Source organism: Budorcas taxicolor, chromosome 7 (assembly GCF_023091745.1).
Source record: "Budorcas taxicolor isolate Tak-1 chromosome 7, Takin1.1, whole genome shotgun sequence".
NCBI lineage: Eukaryota > Metazoa > Chordata > Mammalia > Artiodactyla > Bovidae > Budorcas > Budorcas taxicolor.
In genome coordinates this window covers 30,092,687-30,111,091 of record NC_068916.1, presented here as the reverse complement: position 1 = coordinate 30,111,091, position 18,405 = coordinate 30,092,687, and the positions used below count along the sequence as shown (strand labels likewise).

The following is an 18,405-nucleotide window of genomic DNA, read 5'->3' as shown; positions in this document are numbered from 1 at the left end:
ACCCTTTGTAATATCCCCAGATAAACAGTTTTAACTTAGAGTCTATGGTTGAAGTTCAGGGGATCTTGAAATTTTACAGGCAGTGTTGGGTGGATGCAAATGTTTATTTTGAGGAGAGGTTGCATAGCTTTTGGTGTCTTCTTAAAAGGTCCATGATTCCCAGATGTTGCCTGCTGTCCCATGGTCTCATCTAATTTATTTCACTTTAACCTACAAGTCAGCTGAATTCTGGTGATAAATTTGGAGGATTTAGTGAAGGGACATTAGAATTGTCATAATTGTTTTGATGACATATTTTATGCCACAGAGTATGTAGTTTTGTATCGTACAATTTAATTTAGGAAGCTTAGTGCCAGAACATTTATTCTTTGTGTTTACTTGATTTTAACATCTTTTCTCCTAAAAGGTTACTCTGGCCACTGATATTCTTAGTCTGCATATAGCCCAGTGTACTTGACACTTTGTGGCAAGATATTCCTTACTTTAGTTGAAAAAGAAAGAAAAGAGCCCTGAAGTCTTTAGCTGCTGCTGCTGCTGCTAAGTCACTTCACTCGTGTCCGACTCTGTGCAACCCCATAGACGGCAGCCCACCAGGCTCCGCCGTCCCTGGGATTCTCCAGGCAAGAACACTGGAGTGGGTTGCCATTTCCTTCTCCAATGCATGAAAGTGAAAAGTGAACGTGAAGTCGCTCAGTCATGTCCGACTCTTAGCAACCCCATGGACTGCAGCCCACCAGGCTCCTGTAATTGTGGTAACGAGCTAGGTAGTAATATTGGGAAAATAGTAGGCTCTCAGTTTGAATCCCAGGTGTACTGTTTGCTACTTTGTGATGTGAGAGAAGTATTTAAAGTCTTAGTGTCTTCATCAGTAAAACGAGGATATACTTTCTGTCTCAAAAATGAGATAACACATATAAAGCAGCCAATGCAGAACCAAACGTGTGATAGAAACTTAAATATTGTATTCCTTCCGCCATAGTGGTACTGTCCACATTTTCCTGAAACATAGAAATTGCTCCCTATTAAGCCATTACTCAATTCTTTTAGTAGATTATTATTTAGTTTGTGGTTATTGCCATACAGGCTGGCCAGGTCATCTAAAATCTTCAAGAATTATCAGCCTGTTTCATGGAAATAGGTCTCTTAATTTGAACCAGATGAAAAAAATAGATGAAGGAAGCAAAGGGATTCATATATGAAAGATTGTCACTTAAAAAATTTGTTTTTCATATCTTCTTGGTATTCTGTATAGCAGTTCTTGTTTTTCAAGGAACTTTTCTGTTTTCTTGTATTATCCTCACAGTCAGAAACAGTGTACTAAGCAAGAAGAGAAAATTTTTTTTCTGAGACCTTAAGTGTGGCTATTTAAGTAATGTCTTTTTTTTAAACGTTGCTGGAAGTAGTTTTCTTATCAAAATACCAGTGGGGACCTCTACTGTAAGAAAATATAGTGGATAGCTTTTTAGAACATTTCATAGTTTATGGAGTGTTTTCTTGACCACGTTATTTTTACCTCTCTAGTTTTTGTTAACTTTATTTATAAAATTAGAGAGTGGAGTCTATGATATCTAAAGTCCTTTCACTTCTAAAATTCTGTGGTGCTATTTTATTTTTGTGGTTGATCATTACATAATTGTACCAATTTCATTGAAATCTCTCCACATTCACTATGCAAAGATAACTGCATCTGTGACTCAGAATAGTAAGGGTTTTAAAATTTTCCTTTTATACATTTGTTTTCTATATTATTAGGATGCGATGTTTAACATTTTGGGTTTCTCTTCTTCCATGCATGCCACATGCATTAAATAAATGGCAGTCGACAGACCACAGGGCAGCTTGGGACTCCCAGCAGGCAAATCCCCATCATTTGAGAGCTCACCTTGCAGCAGACAGACATGGTGGCTCGGTACAGGTATTTTCTGATTTTTGCATGAGTGATTATTTCCCAGATTTATACAACTAACCCTTTTTGGAACTCATGGCATGATTTCTTATCCTAATGAACGACTTGTTGCTGAACTCTCCATAATTCTATTCCTTTGAATTTAACCAAAAAGAAAAATTAACATGGTCTAGCAAGACCACCTAAGGGATACGAAGATTTTGCCTTTGTTCATTTTTGCAAGCACATGCAACAGTATTTAAGTAAGTTGTACTGAGAACAGGTTAGAAAAACAAAATATATTATTGAACTATCTGTTAAACTTTTTTGTCCAGTAATAAGCTCAGTCTTTTTTAATGCTTTAAGTAATAGAACATTTTTATATCTTATCCTTTCATTATTTTGCTCCCTTTAAACTTATTTAAGCAGTTATCTAACATTTTCATTCTCAGTCCTTAGAATGTATTTTCTGATTAATTGGTCAAATAAACATGACCCCAGTTTTACAATGACATATTTTGTTTTATTTGGATAAAGTAAAACATGGAGAAAATAATTTCAAGGACAGATATTTATAAAACATTTCCCTCTATTTTCTGGATATTTATAAAAATTTAAAGTTGTCCCTTAGTCTTTTGATGTGTTCCTTTTTCCCCCTTTTCTATACATTTAGAGATAACTACTATATTCTTCCCTTAAATGCCCCCCTAAATTTTAATCTTTTATATGTATTATAAAAATAGGAAGAGATTACTGAGTCTCTTATTTCTTTGAAAAATGTCAGTTTAAGATAATTTGAATGCTGGCTTAAAGTAATTGAGATGAGAAGTGTTCTCTCAATCCATTTCAGTCTAAAACCTATTTTTGATTTTTTTTCTCCACATACTTCAGCTTGAACAATTTTCTGTTATATTTTACCAAATTTATATTTTTCTTCATATATATTAATCTGAATCCATGCTTGGTTTTATTCTGTCTTGATTTGAACTCTGAAAAAGCCAATTCTTAATTAAATCTTAGGAGTTATCATGTTTTTCCCACCTTTAGCTTTTAGAGGTAGTTTAAATTGTGAAACCAACTTTTATAGAATTTTGTAGTCTGTGGAACTTTCAGTCATGTATTAACAGAAGAATTTGAATAGTGCTGTCAAATTTTGGAGTGAGGGATTCAGAGGCAAGGGAGCCTGAGAGGTAAAACTTTTTTGTGATCTAAATTCATATCATTGGAAAAGTTAATTGAGGAATTTATGTTTAATTTGCATAAACACAAGCTGGATTGTGTATGTATCTGTATACATTTACATGTTTCTAAATGTTGTATTTTTTTATAGCATGTGTCTTGCTCAGGGTTCAGGGAAATCTATAACAAGATACTGTTAGAAAGCTTTCCTACTACTTCTGTACCAATGCTGCAAATTTATCAATAGTTTTTTCTTTTCCACTTTGTGGAATTCCCAAAGGTGGCTCATGGGATCTCTTTGTACTGTCAAAGGGTGAATGAGTTTCATTGTTGGCTAATCATTCCAGTATTTTATTCTATTTTTTCACATATTGTCAAAGATATATTTTAAATCTGCTTATTTCTCATCTCTTTAAAACTTTTCTGCCTTATAAAGATTGTGTCTGACTTCATTATAATATTTAGTAAGTGATCACTTTACTATTCTGGTAAATCCATAAGTGAGTAAAAATTTTTACACTATTTTTCAGTTACTTCCTGAATTAACTTGATGTGATGAACATTAAGGTAGTTTTACTGTCATGGAAAATTTGCTAGCAGCGTAGTAAGATCATGCATGAATCTTGCTGCATCCCAAAATGTTGTTATGTATAATTTAAAATTTGAAAAGTTACGACCCTGGCATAATTGGACTAATGAAGTGGTAGTCTAAAAATTAATAATAGTGAGAGGAAGTAAAGGTATCTTAATCTGAGCTAATATGATTATTCCAATAATTGAATACTATATTTTACTTTGAATGAAAGAAGAACGGAAAGCAGTGTGTTGTTTTCATTCTCATCATTTGATAAAGGGAACATATAAAGAGAAACATCTTTTTACTAATACACAGTATGAGAAGAATTTGCCTTGAGGTTCTTTGTTCCATGGTTGTTAAACCACCTATTGGACAAAGTTTCAGTCACTGGCTTTGCAAGGTGTGGGAGACCTGGGTTTGATCCCTGGGTTGGGAAGATCCCCTGGAGAAGGGAACAGCTACCCACTCCAGTATTCTGGCCTGGAGAATTCCATGGACTGTCCATGGGGTTGCCAAGAGTTGGACACGACTGAGTGACAAAGATCTTACATGGCATCTTACTGGTTTTCCTCAACCAGTACTAAGGGCGTATCATCAAATAGTTTTCAGGAAATACATTTACAAAATAAGTAGATTGCTATCTGGTATATGAACACCTCTTGCCTTTTCGACCTATAGAAAAATCCTCACTATTTCACATATGCCCCTTGGAGTCTCTATTTGAACTCCTTATCTTTTCAGAATTATTATATATATATTATAGGTCAGATATATAGGTTATCAAGTTGATTTATTTGTGGTTAGCAGCATAATTTCAAATTTCATGCCTTAGATTATTCATCATAACACGGGGATATTAATGATAGCTTTATTCATGGTTTTGTGAGAACTTTTTTAAAAAGTATTTAGCGTAGAGTCTAGGGCTAAAGAAGTACTAAATAGTAGAATCATCTATTGCTTTGGCAAATTAAGAAGCTTGACTAGTATTAGTATTGACAATACTTCTCTGAAAAGTGAAGTATAGAGATGTAGCCAAAAGAATGCATTGTGAAATGGGGTTTATCTAATTTTATTCTGTCTCTTCGGTTAATTTACTCATCAGAAGGATAATGCCACCTATTTGATAAATTTTCCCCACTTAAGAGATTAAGAATAATATTCAGATATCGTGAAGTCTGTATTTTCAATCTGTTCTTGGCTTGTATGTGATTTGGAAAATTTCCTAGGGGTTCAAGTGTGTCCCCCCCTGCTCCTCTGAGAATCACTGGGAATAAATATGGTTGAGAAGCCTAGACCTACCACTTTCAGTTTCTTGCCTATTCATTATACAGCAAATATATATAAATGTCTACCAGGTGCTTGGCACTGTGCTAGTAGGTTCTCTGACTAAAGGAGAGAATAACAGATACAGTGTCTGGAGCTTTCAGTTAATGGAAAGAGCTAATAAACAGGTGGTATGATAAGTGGAGAAAGTACAGGGTGCTATGAGAATATGTAGGAAAAGCACCTAACTTGGATTTAGCAAGTTCAAGTTTCCTGAAAAAAATATTTATATTCTATTTTTTCACATGTTTTCAAAGTGAAGAATCAGTAGGACAGCATTTGAAGAAGGTAGAAGGGGTTAAGAGAGGAGTGTACCAGGCAGAGAGAACTGCGTGTAAGATTGTGGAGGAGAGAGAGACAGATTGAGGAATTAAATGCAGTTCTGTCAAGCTATTGTGTTTTGAGAAATGAGGCTGACAGGCAGACTGGAGGGGAATTGTGAAGGACCTAAAAGTTCTGTTATTAAATTTGGGTTTTGGTCTAAGGGTATTGGGTAGGCATAAAGAGAATTAGAAGTAACTTGATTAGCATTTACAGAGATACTTTTGAGACCAGATGGAAGGGAGACAAGTCTAAGGTGGGGCCACAACTATCAAAAGTCCACAGTTGAGAGATGATGGGTAGTGGAGATGAAGAGAAACAAAAGGACTTGAAAGACAGAAGATACAATTTAATTGGGTATGAGAGTTGAGGGAAGGGGAGGCGTCAAGTTATCCTTTTTGATAGGTTTCTACCTGGCAAATCAGGATTTCCAAAATGAGGTTTTAAAATGTACCACTGGCAGCAGATAGTACTAGTCTCTAATTCCACTGTGTTGAACTCTTCATTGTAACACAGTTCATGGAGCTCTATGCTGACTAAACATCTGATCTGTAAAAGCTGAGAGGTCATGGCAAGCAGAGGGAAGAAGACAGCTGTTAAGGGCACTACTCAGAGAACTATTTTACTTGGCGTGGCATACCTTCTGATTGTTGGAAAGCTCCTCTGCTTGTCCAGCCTTTCTTTTTTCATGTAAGGAACCGTGTGACACTGGGGAGAAAGGGCAGAATCGCAAGTGGTGCAGATGTGTTTTACAGCCAGGCACTGTTGATGAAATGAAAGAATAATATTACTTGTTATAATAAACAGTCTGATATTTTAGTTGTTATCACTTCAGAAATGCAGATACAGGTGATGATAACAGAAAAAGAATCAGACAAAAGTATCTTGAAATGATAAGACATATGTGGTTAAAAGTCAGGAGTAATAGATGTCATATCTGAGTCAGTTCTCCTTTATGCTAATTGTTAATGCAGGTCTTTTCAAAACATTTCAGATAATCAGTTTTAGTTTTCTTTTTCAAATTTTTGAAAATACTGAGGTCCTAACAAGGAAAAAAAAAATTGAGTAACTACAACAGTCATCTCTTTTATTTTTTGGGGGGGTACTAAAGTCTGGAAAAGAGAGGTTTGTAGAATGAGAGAAGTTACATGCCTTTATTACATAAGTAATTTCCAGTTCCTCCTTTTTTTTTAATTTTAGGAAATCCCTTGTTTAGTTACAATTGGGATAAATCAGCATTACACATTTGTTTTGGTGCTCTTTTTTTTCTTTTCTGGCAGTAAAGAAAGATTTTAATAGCTACTATAGTAGGGAAGAGAATATAGTGTAAACTGAGCTTGCTCTACCCAAAACAAGAGGCAGGAAACTTTTAGAATGGTTGGGATTTTGTTGACTGAAAAATATATTCACAATCTAAAAGTTGAGAGTTATGTTTTATTGAGTGGGAATTTTTAGGACGTCAGGCCTGGAGGCAGTATCTTAAGTAACTCTAAGAACTGCTCCGAGGAGGGGAGGGGAGAGCTAGGATATGATATATAGGAGTTTTGCAGCAAAGGGCTGGTAGTCTGAACATTGAGAGTGAAGTCACTCAGTCATGTCTGACTCTTTGCTACCCTATTGAATACAGCCTGCCAGTCTCCTCTGTCCATAGAATTCTCCAGGCAAGAATACAGAAGTGGGCTGCCATTCCCTTCTCTAGGGGATCTTCCTGACCCAGGGATTGATCCCGGGTTTTTTGCATTGCATGCAGATTCTTTATTTTCTGAGCCACCAGGAAATGAAAGAAAACCAGGTATCTCATGTTAAGGAATTTAACACTTTTCCAGTATCATTTGCAGTAACATCTTGAAAGACTGGAATACTCAAAGAATAGAGTGCTGTTAAGTCTAAGTGAATATTAGATCACTCAGAGATCTAATAGAGAATCCATTTTGGTTTCTCTTTGTTGAAAGTCACTGAGAAAGTAACTGGGCCTTTGGGTCATCAGTTGGAATATTAATTATATTTCTATAGCTTTTAGAATATGTTAGAAAGCTGTCATGGTTCAACAGTCATGTTGAACCCTAGTACAGGTCTAGTAAACTCTTTGAAAATTACTTTTTCAACCATATCTCGTTTACTAGTGTGCTTTCTTATCGACACCTCTAGAAAGAGCTGAGTGTCTTAAGTAAAATATGTTTTTTTTAGTATTTCTAATATATATTTTGACTAGATGAATATTTCATTAACATAGTGTACCTCTACTGAGCATTTGATAACATGCTCACAAAACTTCAAATAGAAATTAGGAAGATAGTATTATAACGAATTTGAATTCATTCTATTCAGAAAGTAAATTAATTGGCATTTTAACATCCTTCAGTACTTGTCTTTGTACTCGTCTATGATAATGATTTCTTTGGAATTAGATGGGGCAGCAGGCGTTAATGAACCATTATTTTTCGCCCTCGCTTAGCTACAGGCTTTTTGCCCACCGCCTCCCATTTAACTCTGATATTGTGAGAGTGAAACTGTAGCCTAGTTACCTTTTTTTTAAACCTCTTAAAATGAGAATTACGCTAAGTTTCTTATCAAGTGGGAATAACAGTGAAAATTTCTTTAAGAACAAGAACAGCAACAACAAAAATCCTATAAAATAGCTGAACTTTCTTTTGAAATGTCAAACCTCGAAGCATTTGTGATGTTTAGATTTGTTGTTGTTTAGTCGCTCTGTCACGTCTGACTCTTTGCAGCCCCATGGACTGCAGCACGCCAGGCTCCTCTATCCTCCACTATCTCCTGGAGTTTGCTCAGACTCATGTGCGTGGAGTTGGTGATGCCATCCAACCATCTCATCCTCTGAAGAAATTAGCCTGATAAACACTAATATTGCAAAGATTCTTTATGTTCTAGTTTGAATTATCATTCTAGAAATGTCACCTAAGTGGAATCATTCCTCAAAATTTGGCTTACAAAAATAATTTTTGTTTGTTTGATCCTTGCCTTTGGTTTCCAAGAAGATATTGACACATCGTTTATAACATCATGTCTTTGTTTCTTCTTGTAAGATCTGTGTAGAAAAGACCACTCGTTTTCGGAAACACTTTTAATGCCTGATTCACTCTTAGGTCATTGCTGTTAAGTAGGTCAGCTTAACAGAACTCTTGTTACCACATTGATTGTGTTCTGACCCTGGGCTGTTGGCTTTTACTCAGAGGGTTAGGGAATCTCAGGAGCCCAGGAAAAATTACATTAAAATTTTTATAAAGTCAGATGTTAATTTCTTTTTAATCTGATCCTGATCAACCACGTAGAATGAAATTTGAAACATTTCACTAAAATAAAATTTATTGAAGTCTGATATAACTTTGTAATGAAATTATATGAAATGAAGTAAATCAGATTATATAATTATAATGCGTGTATAGGTGCTGTTGCATGGAAATTTAGAATACTGGAGTTTCAAATTTTCATTTATGCTGCTTAAGAAAGGGAAGACACATCAGAGGAACTGCCTATAAGTTGATGGGGTAAGGAGTGTCCTTCCAACTATGTAGGGCCATTGAACAAAAAGGGGTGGGGGAGAAACCTGTTGACTATCATGTTAAGGAAATAAAAGTGGAAATAGTTCATTGAACTGTTAGTTATCTACTACATGCAAGGCACTCTGCTAGTTAAAAGTGATGGAGAATAGAAGAGTATGGGATAAGAATTCTGCTTTTTAGCTTCTTTCCAGTTCAAGGTAGAGGCTCTGACATTTTAAAAATAAAGAAGCCAATTATATTCAGTAATGAGAACAAATAAGTATCTTTTCACATTTTCAGAAAGAGAGAAAATTGGCACAGTACCACAGAGTATGACAGAAAGGAGGAAGCAGGTGCCCCAGAAGCTGAGAGGGTGACTTAGGAATATTCCTCCCGTTGAATTGCCTCTAAAGAGGATCAAGCAGCTTTGTGTTTTCAGCTGCAGGAACAAATGCAGTGCTCATTTCTTAAGTACTTGTTCCATATAGGCTATAGGAAGTGGAACTTGTATAAATCATGACCTAGTCTAGATACATTGATTGATTTCTGGTTATCTTCCTTGAGCTGGGGGGAGAGGGCCTATTTCTCTACACTGACTATTAAGTCTACCAGGACAGAGATGTTTTTCTGTATTGTTTACTCTGGTATTCCAAGTTCCTAGAAGAGTGCTTGCATGTTGTTGCCTTTTAGAGCTTAAACTTTTTATATATAATTTTATCTAATATGTCTGGCCGTGTTGGGTCTTTGTTGGTACGCAGGCTTTTATCTAGTTGCAGTGTGCAGTGGCTACTCTCCAGTCTTGGTGCAAGGGAGGTGGCTTCTCTTGTTGCTCAGTATGGGCTCCAGGGTGCCTGAGCTTCAGTGGTTGCAACACATGGGCTCAGCAGTTGCAGCTCCCAGGCTCTAGAGCACAGACTGAAGAGTTGTGGCACATGGGATTAGTTGCTCAACAGCCTGTGGGATTTTCCTGGGATCAAGGACTGGACCCATATCTCCTGCTTTGGCAGGTGGATTCTTAGCCACTAAGCCACCACAGAAACCTGGAATTTAAGTTTTAGAAATACCGGTCTCTGTAAATGGAAGTGTTAAGTCTACTAGTCACCTGTCAACTCTGATACTTAGACTTCTGTTACATCATAAAGAGATCATGTAGAGAAAGCATCAAAAATGAGTTTGAGAGTTTTGAGCCTGGAGGTCTGGGAAGTGGGTAGGGCTTTAGTAAAAGTAGAGACTATAGGAAACGTAACAGATTTAAGAAGGAATATGATAAATTTGGTTTTAGAAATAATGAGGTGCCAAACTTCATCTAGCTAACTAACCATGTAGGTGAGTGGTTAGGCTTGGGGAATCCTTTCTGTAAAGGTAATAGTTGAAGCCATTCTTTAGGTTAGACTGATGGTAATAATGATGGCCACCATTTATTGAACTCTTACTATATGCCAGTCACTGTATTTTATATATTAATTTTATTTTCTATTCATATCAACCTTATTAAACAGATAACTTCTGTTTCCAATTTCATAGTTGAGAATACTGAGGTTTAGTAAGGTAAGGTGTCTTCCCAGAGTCACATAAGTGGTAAGTGGTAGAACTAGGTTTTGAATCTAGCTCTATCTCACTTCAAAGTCATTAGCTGGTGCCAAGTGATAGATATACAGGCAAATGAAGACTGAGCAAAGACTAGTAACATACTTTTTAGGAACTATTGGTAACCTTCAAGAAAAACCTCAATTTGAGTTCTGATATAGGGTCAGAGTATACATTGGGGGAGTTAAGGAATAAATACGGAATTTTATAAAAATATAAGTGCTAAACTTTTATTAAGTTTAGAGGAAAACAAGAGATAGGACAGTAGAGAGACTTTGTTGGACCAAGAGAATTTGGGAGTGTTATGATTTTTATCTTGCTTCAAGCTTTCATGCATGCATGCATATATTCATTTATTCCAACAAATATTTATTGAGTGCCTTTTCTGTGCTACATAGAGGTGAGGAGATCTCTCAGGAAATAACAGAAGGCTCTTGCTGTTATGGAGCTTAATTTTAATAGAGTTTGGGATGGGTATTAAGAAACTCATCAGTCAGTCAATCAGAAAAACATCACTATTGATAAATGCTATACAAAGAATTACAAATGAAGTATAACATGTAAGAGTGTTTCTGCACAAAAGTTCTAGATTATATGTTGAAAAAAATCCTGGTCTCTGAGAATCTGAAAGACAAGAAAACAGCCAGTAAGCAAGAAGAGAATTAGGGAGTGAGAAAAGATAATGCCAAGGCCTTAGGTAGAAATAAGCTTGATGTTGGATGGAGGCTAGTGAACAAAGGGAAAGTGCTATGAGAAAAGGGGTAGACAGGATTGAGATCTTGTGGGGCTTTGTAAATTGGAGTAAAGAATATAGATCTTTATTTCAGATGAAACCATAAAGTTGACATTATAAGAGTTTTAAGCAAAGAGTTATGTGTTGCCTAATTTACATCTTAAAGGAACATCTTGGTTGTTGTGTGGACAATCCATTAATGGGAGGTAGATACAAATAAAAGCTGACCAGTTGATCGGTTTTTGCTCTACTTCATTCAAGAGATAATGGTGCTTTGGCCTGCGGTTCTAGTAGTCTTAAGAGTGGGGAGGACCCAGTTAGGTTTGGGGTTGGTGTCAGGGAGGATTTAACATAATCTGCTGATGGTTTATGTCAAGGAGAGGAATCACAGTGATGCCTAGATTTAGGGCTTGAAAAACTGGGTGAATGAATGGACAAAAATGAGGGTGAGACCTGAGCATGATTACTGACTGAAACGGAGGATCTGTTGGAAGAACAATATTAAAGTTTCCAAAGCAAATAATTCATGATGTAACAAAGTACCAAAGGAGCTGGGTACCCAAAAGGGAACTGATTGCATTAGCCTTAAAAACCAGAGGACAGCAGACAGTACAGAAATTTCAAGATGACCAGGAAGTAAGTTGAAAAGCAAGTGTTGAATGACTTTATCTATAATGTAGACCTGTTAGTATATTTAGTTATGAACAACTACATACTAATTGTTTTGTGGTCTTCATATTAACTTTCTAATTTAAATACTTTAATTATGTTTATCATTGTAAACATTACTTTGTGTGTGTGTGTGTGTGTGTATATATATATTTTTTTTTTCTTTTTCTTTTTTGCAGGTTGTAAGTTCTACAAATGGAGAATTAAACACAGATGACCCTACTGCAGGACGTTCAAACGCACCCATCACAGCCCCTACAGAAGTAGAGGTGATGGATGAAACCAAGTATGTATTGGTCTTGCTTGATTTAGTCCCTTTTTTCCTTAAACTGTGCATGTTTGAGACTTACAGTCATGTGCAATTATTTAAGGAATTTTTTTCAAGGAATAGGTGCATGCAAAACAAATTGGTATACTTAATTGTTTTAACCAGTAAGTTTTAAATAGTGCTATTTCAGTAAACATTTTAATAATACAAAAATAGTTATTTAAGAACTGTGCTCAAATTCTTATTTAGAGTTAACAGCATGTTTTTAGCCTATTAGTTTTAGGAATGTTGGCACATAAAAATTACTGCTATACTTTAGAGGCATATTTTTTTCTGTAAACATAAAAATATTAATTTTGTGGTATGCTGCATGTATTAATACTAGTTTTAAATTAGTTTTTTTTTTGTTAAAATTATAATAACTCTGCTTGGAAAAAAATTAAGCATGAAAACAATGTGATAATTTCAGTGTGGGCAGTTTCTGATGATATCTCTCTCTTTCTCTTTTTCCTTCTATTTTTTTTGTGTTTAGCTGCCAGAAAGTGTTGAACATGTGGTGAGTTCTCAAGTGTAGGCAGGCAGAAATAGCTCCGTTGACTATAATCTCAAAGATTTAGCACCAGTTTGTGTCTTTAAAAACAAACTTTTCAACATAGAAATTATAATTGGTAAAAGTCATACAAAAGTCTTTAATATCATTTACATTAACTCTGAAAAGCAAGAAATAATTGAGGAGCTCTTTTGCCTGCTGCAGCTTTTTTGTTTCAAGTGATGTAGATGAAACATTTGGGGGCACTTTTTATTGAGTAGATGATACACCAATCTTGCTTGTGCTTGTGCATTTGTTTTGTAACACAATGCATTATTTGCTTTTAAAAGAGGCAAGTTTTTGAGTTAAACTTTTTTTCCTATTTGTAATTGTTAAATACACCTAGCAATAATATCACTAAACTAGTACTTCAGTTGCTAATTATATTGCTGTTAAATACACATACTATGCATTATTAAATTTCATGATAAACTATAGTAAGAGAGTGTTATGAAAAATCCTCATCTAAATAGTAACTGCTAAATGCAGATATTATGAAAAATAATATTCTTATTTGTTGCAATAATACTGAACTTAAACTATCTATTGACACTTGCCTTTAGTTATAATGCCGTGTTTAAAATGCTTCCCTCGATTTTAGGACAAATTTTGAGTTAGCCTTGGGGTAAATAATGAAAGTTGTTTAGATTAGTAAATTGTGTAACATTCTACTCATGTCTAAAAGGAACCTTATATAATTTTTAAGACAATGCTCATTTATTGACTGCAAAATGAGGAAACTTTTGTGGATATTTCTGTTTAAGAGAGTAATGAGCAAGTGTCCCTTTTAACCAGTTTGACTGTGGAATTTATTCATAGTCAGTGTGACTTAGTTTTGGTAGATTTCAGGATATAATCAGTCAGCTACATACTGCTGTATTTTTATGTCAGAAGTGAAAAACAGTTATAGGTGCTGGTGCAATCCCAAGCACAGTTATAAAAGGGGGTGACATAAGGCAGATAGTAATGCACATGGCCTTTGCAAATAAACGTAAGTTGTAGAAACCTACTTCTGCCACTGTTTCCTTCTTCAGCCTTGTTTCTTTTCCTGTAAAATGAGGCTAATAATATCTACCTCATAGGCTGTTGAAAAAATTAAATGTATTAAAGTGCTGGTATTTTGTCTGGCACATGGCGTGGCAGGTACTCACTTGCCATTATCACCCCTTCTGTTTCTCTGTTTGCTGCCAGTGACCTCTTTCATCTTCCCAGGCTTGTGCTGCTTCCATCAACATTCTCTGTTTTTACTTCCACACCCAGATTCTTCACCGAAACTGGCCATTCTGTGTTCTCATCCTCCTAGAGATCTATTTTCCACCAAATCTATTGCATTTTTTCCATGTATTCATTCAGTGTTTACACTGCTTGGATTTCAGAAGTAATGATACTATCCTTGCTTTTATGAAGCTCACTCTTCAGCAGGGATAATTGCAGCTGTTTTAGCATTTATCAGTGTATGATAAATATTGTGAAAAAGGTCCCAGTAGAGTTGTTTGACAGGATGATCAGAGAATGCTTTGTGGAGGGGGCTTTGAAGAATGGGTAGTAATTTATTTAGTTGAGATGGGTGTCAGTGTGTATGTTTATGGTTTGGGTTTCTATCTGTAGGTGTTGGAAGATAAGAAAAAAGGAAGTGGCGGGGGGAGACTCTTTCTAAAGGGAGGTTCTCTTTTGCATAGAACAGCAAGTCCAGACCACTTGGCATGGCACCAGGCCCTTCATGGTTGCTCTGATCTGTCTTTCCCAGCCTCATTTTCCATTCTGAATTCTGTGTTCCATTAGTTTCTTAAGTCTGTCATTGATATGTTATTCTCTTTATCTATCTCCCACCTTTTAAAACTTCTTGAAGTGAAAGTGAAAGTTGCTCTGCTGTGTCCGACTCTGCGAGCTCATGGGCTATACAGTCCTTGGAATTCTCCAGGCCAGAATACCGGAGTGGGCAGCCTTTGCCTTCTCCAGGGGATCTTCCCACCTCAGGGATCAAACCCAGGTCTCCCACATTGCAGGCTCTTCACCAGCTGAGCCACAAGGGAAGCTCAAGAATACTGGAGTGAGTAGCCTATCCCTTCTCCAGGGGATCTTCCCGACCCAGGAATCGAACAACCGGGGTCTCCTGCATTGCGGGTGGATTCTTTACCAACTGAGCTATCAGGATTTCTTAAAAACAAGGCCTTTTTTATTGTAAGATCCCTAAAGCCTCAATAAATTATTACTAAATAATTGACTACATAATGTAATGTATCCATGCAATGTACTATAAGTTGACAATGTAAAAAAATAAAATTGAAAACATGATGCAGTGTGACATAAACCAGACATAAAAGGCTACACATTATAATGTCCATTTATGTCAAATGTCCAGAATAAGCAAATATTACAGAGACAGAAAACAGACAGTGAATGCTGGGAACAGAGAAGAGGAATAGAGGAGTGACTGCTGATAGGTTATGTGGCTTCTTTATGGAGTGAAGAAAGCATTTTGAAGTTAGATAGTGGTGAGAGCTGAAAAACCCCTTGACTATATTAAAAAAACATTGTATTATATGCTTTAAAAAGGTGAATTTAATGGTATGTGAATTATATCTGAATACAGCAGTTTTCAGATATAATGGCAACCCATTCCAGTGTTCTTGCCTGGAGAATCCCAGGGATGGGGGAGCCTGGCGGGCTGCTATCTATGGGGTCACACAGAGTCGGACATGACTGAAGCGACTTAGCTTAGCAGCACAGCAGTTTCTTTAGAAAAATAGATAGCAATCCATGAATTCAGTGTAGCTTTATTTTAGATGGGTTACAGAAATTCTCAGAACTTCCCAAACTGTTCATTAGTTGGAAATTCTTTTTAAACATGCAACATTTTGTCCTGTCTTTGATCAAGGTTACTCTAATGTTCCTACAGCCTCATTATTGCATTCCTTATACCCTCTTAGTCTGTGATTAAGAAATGTGAGCATAATTTCTTTTCCAAAGTTGGGTCTAATGCTTCTCTTCTCTTTTCCACAATTTTCTGGGTAGCTAGGGACCGGCCTAGAATTCTTTTTCAGAATCTGTTTGCTACTTCCTTCTTTTCTTCTTACCTGTGAGTGGCAGAGGTCTTTCTTACCCCATCTTATTAACTGAAATGTATTCTACAACAAATATATTAGAATCTCAAGTTTACGTAAATGTATGATTTCCAAATGATGGAAAATAATCTCTTCCCCCAAGATAAAGTGGCTCCTTCAATAGTAATGAGATTTTGCCTTCCTTTTTTTTTTTTTTTTTTTTTAACTGCAGTGGAGAATTTTTTAAAACAGGTGATACAAATGACAGGACCCCCATCATTTTTTCCAGGAATTTAGGAGACTAAGGCTTCAAGTTTAGTTACTGAGTTTTGAAGTATTATGAATTCATCTTTTTTCCTTTGTTTCTCTGTCTCTGTGCCACCCCCCACCCCCCATTTTCTGTCATTTACTGAATAGTTGTTGTGTGTATGGTGATACAGTGATTATGAAGATAAGTCAGGACCCTGTTTTCCACTAGAGAAAGTAGTAAGTACACCAGAGACTTTCATGTAGAGTAGTTCTCAAACCTGGCTTGATATCACAATCATCTGGGCAGTTTTAAAAATATGCCACTACTTAGGCTGTGCATTCTCAGTGGTGGTGGGGTCTGGTTGCCAGTATTTTTAAAATGCTTTTAAGCTGATTCTAAGGAATAACCAGGATTGAGAATCACCGATCTAAAACAAGGTGTTACAGGGTTAACACTATGGAGTTCAGAGACTGGGCATGCATTTCCAGCTAAAGATCATAGAGGTCTTTGTGGGTAAGGATACATTTCCAAAGTTCAAAGATGAGTATGATTTGAAAAGTGGAATGAGGGTCAGAGAGAAGAGATTGTGTAACCACGTGAAGCAAGGAAAAAATGGGTAAGTTTGAGTAGTGACCCGTGCAAGTAGAGTGTGATTGTATTAATGGGAACTGAGACAGGCTGAGTGCCTAATCTCGAAAGGCTTTAGTGACAAGGTTAAAAAAAAAATTGGATATTATCTTTCTTAGCACAAGAAAGCACTGTGGGTTTTAAGCCAAGAAATGGTATAATCAGATTGAACCTTAAGAAAATTATTCTGGTGCCAGTTTTGAGGCTTATGTCACTTGCTGGGCTTCAGGAAATCTCCCTTCCCTCCTTCCTGCCCTCTTTTCCTTCCTTCCTTCTAAGGTACAGGCTGTCTGGAAAGGAAGCCTAATATAGGATGAGACTGAGAGGAGAGTAGAAATTCATTGGAACCAAATTTTTAAAACTGATGCCTTAGGACAGTGGAGAACCATTGCTGAAATTTAAGAGGAAAGGGCATGACCATATTTATGATGAGGGAAGTTTGGATGGCAGATTGGAGAGAGGTGAGTCTTACATGAAAGTCACTTAAAAGGCTCTTAACAGTGATGGAGGCAGGAAGGTATAAACTAAACCAGCATGAGAGGGTGGGCAAATTGTGAAAGTTATTTCAGGTTTGAGATACTTACTGCATGGGGATGGAAAGGAAGAAACTGAAGGTGCAGTTTCTTTGTTAGCGTGGTTACATGCATGGTCTTGCTCTCTGATCTAAACCCTACCTGTCTAACCAAATAGTTTCTCATTTTTATCATTGAGAAACCTAGAGGAATGAAATTACATTTCAAGTATAAGTTTTAAGGGGAAAAAAATCCTTTGGCAGTGAATTAAAGTTTAGATGTCATGAAAAATACTTCCTATATCCTCTTCAACCAGAGGAGGAGAGGCTAGGTTCTGGGGTCCTAAGTGCAGAGGGTCTGGCAGGTACCAACAGTCCCTCAACTGGATACCGATGAGCCAGTGAGTTATTACAGGGGCAGATAAGAACTTCAGATCCAGACAGAGGAACGTTCTTCAGTTTCTGAGTAGACTTTTGAGAAGAAAGTTTATGACACTATATATGGAATGTAGAAAGATGGTAATGATGACCCTGTATGCGAGACAGCAAAAGAGACACAGATGTATAGAACGGACTTTTGGACTCTGAGGGAGAGGGAGAGGGTGGGATGATTTGGGAGAATGGCACTGAAACATGTATACTATCATGTAAGAAACGAATCGCCAGTCTATGTTCGATACAGGATACAGGATGCTTGGGGCTGGTGCATGGGGATGATCCGGAGAGATGATATGGGATGGGAGGTGGGAGGGGCGTTCAGGATTGGGAACTCATGTACACCCATGGCGGATTCATGTCAATGTATGGCAAAACCAATGCAGTATTGTAAAGTAAAATTAAAAATTAAAAAAAAAAGAAAAAAACATTAAAAAAAAAGAAAGTTTATGACATAGATCCGGGAAGACAAGCCATGTTTTACAAGAAGAAAAAGGCAGTCAGTAATGGGGAAATGGTGGTGTGATGTCTGTAGCAAAATCTTGGTTGTTCCCATCTATGTTTTCTACAGAGTTTAGGACTTTGACCCATTATCATTTCTTATTTCCTATGTAAACAGTATGTGAAGCAGCAGTGTTCATCAGAAATAGAACTTAATGTTTATTCCCAAAGGATTTATGAGTAGAGTTGTTGCTTCAAAGATTGTAGGCTAGCCTCTGAATGATCTGCTTAGAAGCGTGACTCTGACTTGTGAGAGCATTTTGGCTCACTGGAACCACACAAGGGATAATCAAGAAAGAGCCGAGAAAGAATAGAATCATTGACAGGAACATAATTTAAATGTCTGCTCAGCCTAAATCTTTTCCCAGGGTAGTTGTCAGTCTAGATTTAAGGAGACTCCATA

The 18,405-nt window shown here is 36.5% G+C and overlaps 1 protein-coding gene across 1 annotated transcript in view; it reads left to right on the top strand.

The window, feature by feature from the left end:
* The window catches only part of CSNK1G3 (casein kinase 1 gamma 3), an 85,790-nt gene that overhangs the window by 56,980 nt on the left and 10,405 nt on the right, over positions 1–18,405 (top strand). Inside the window, exons 10-12 of the mRNA XM_052642919.1 lie at positions 1,820–1,915; positions 11,957–12,063; positions 12,578–12,601. Of these exons, the coding sequence (XP_052498879.1) occupies positions 1,820–1,915; positions 11,957–12,063; positions 12,578–12,601 (227 nt within the window). The remainder of the gene's footprint in view (positions 1–1,819; positions 1,916–11,956; positions 12,064–12,577; positions 12,602–18,405) is intronic.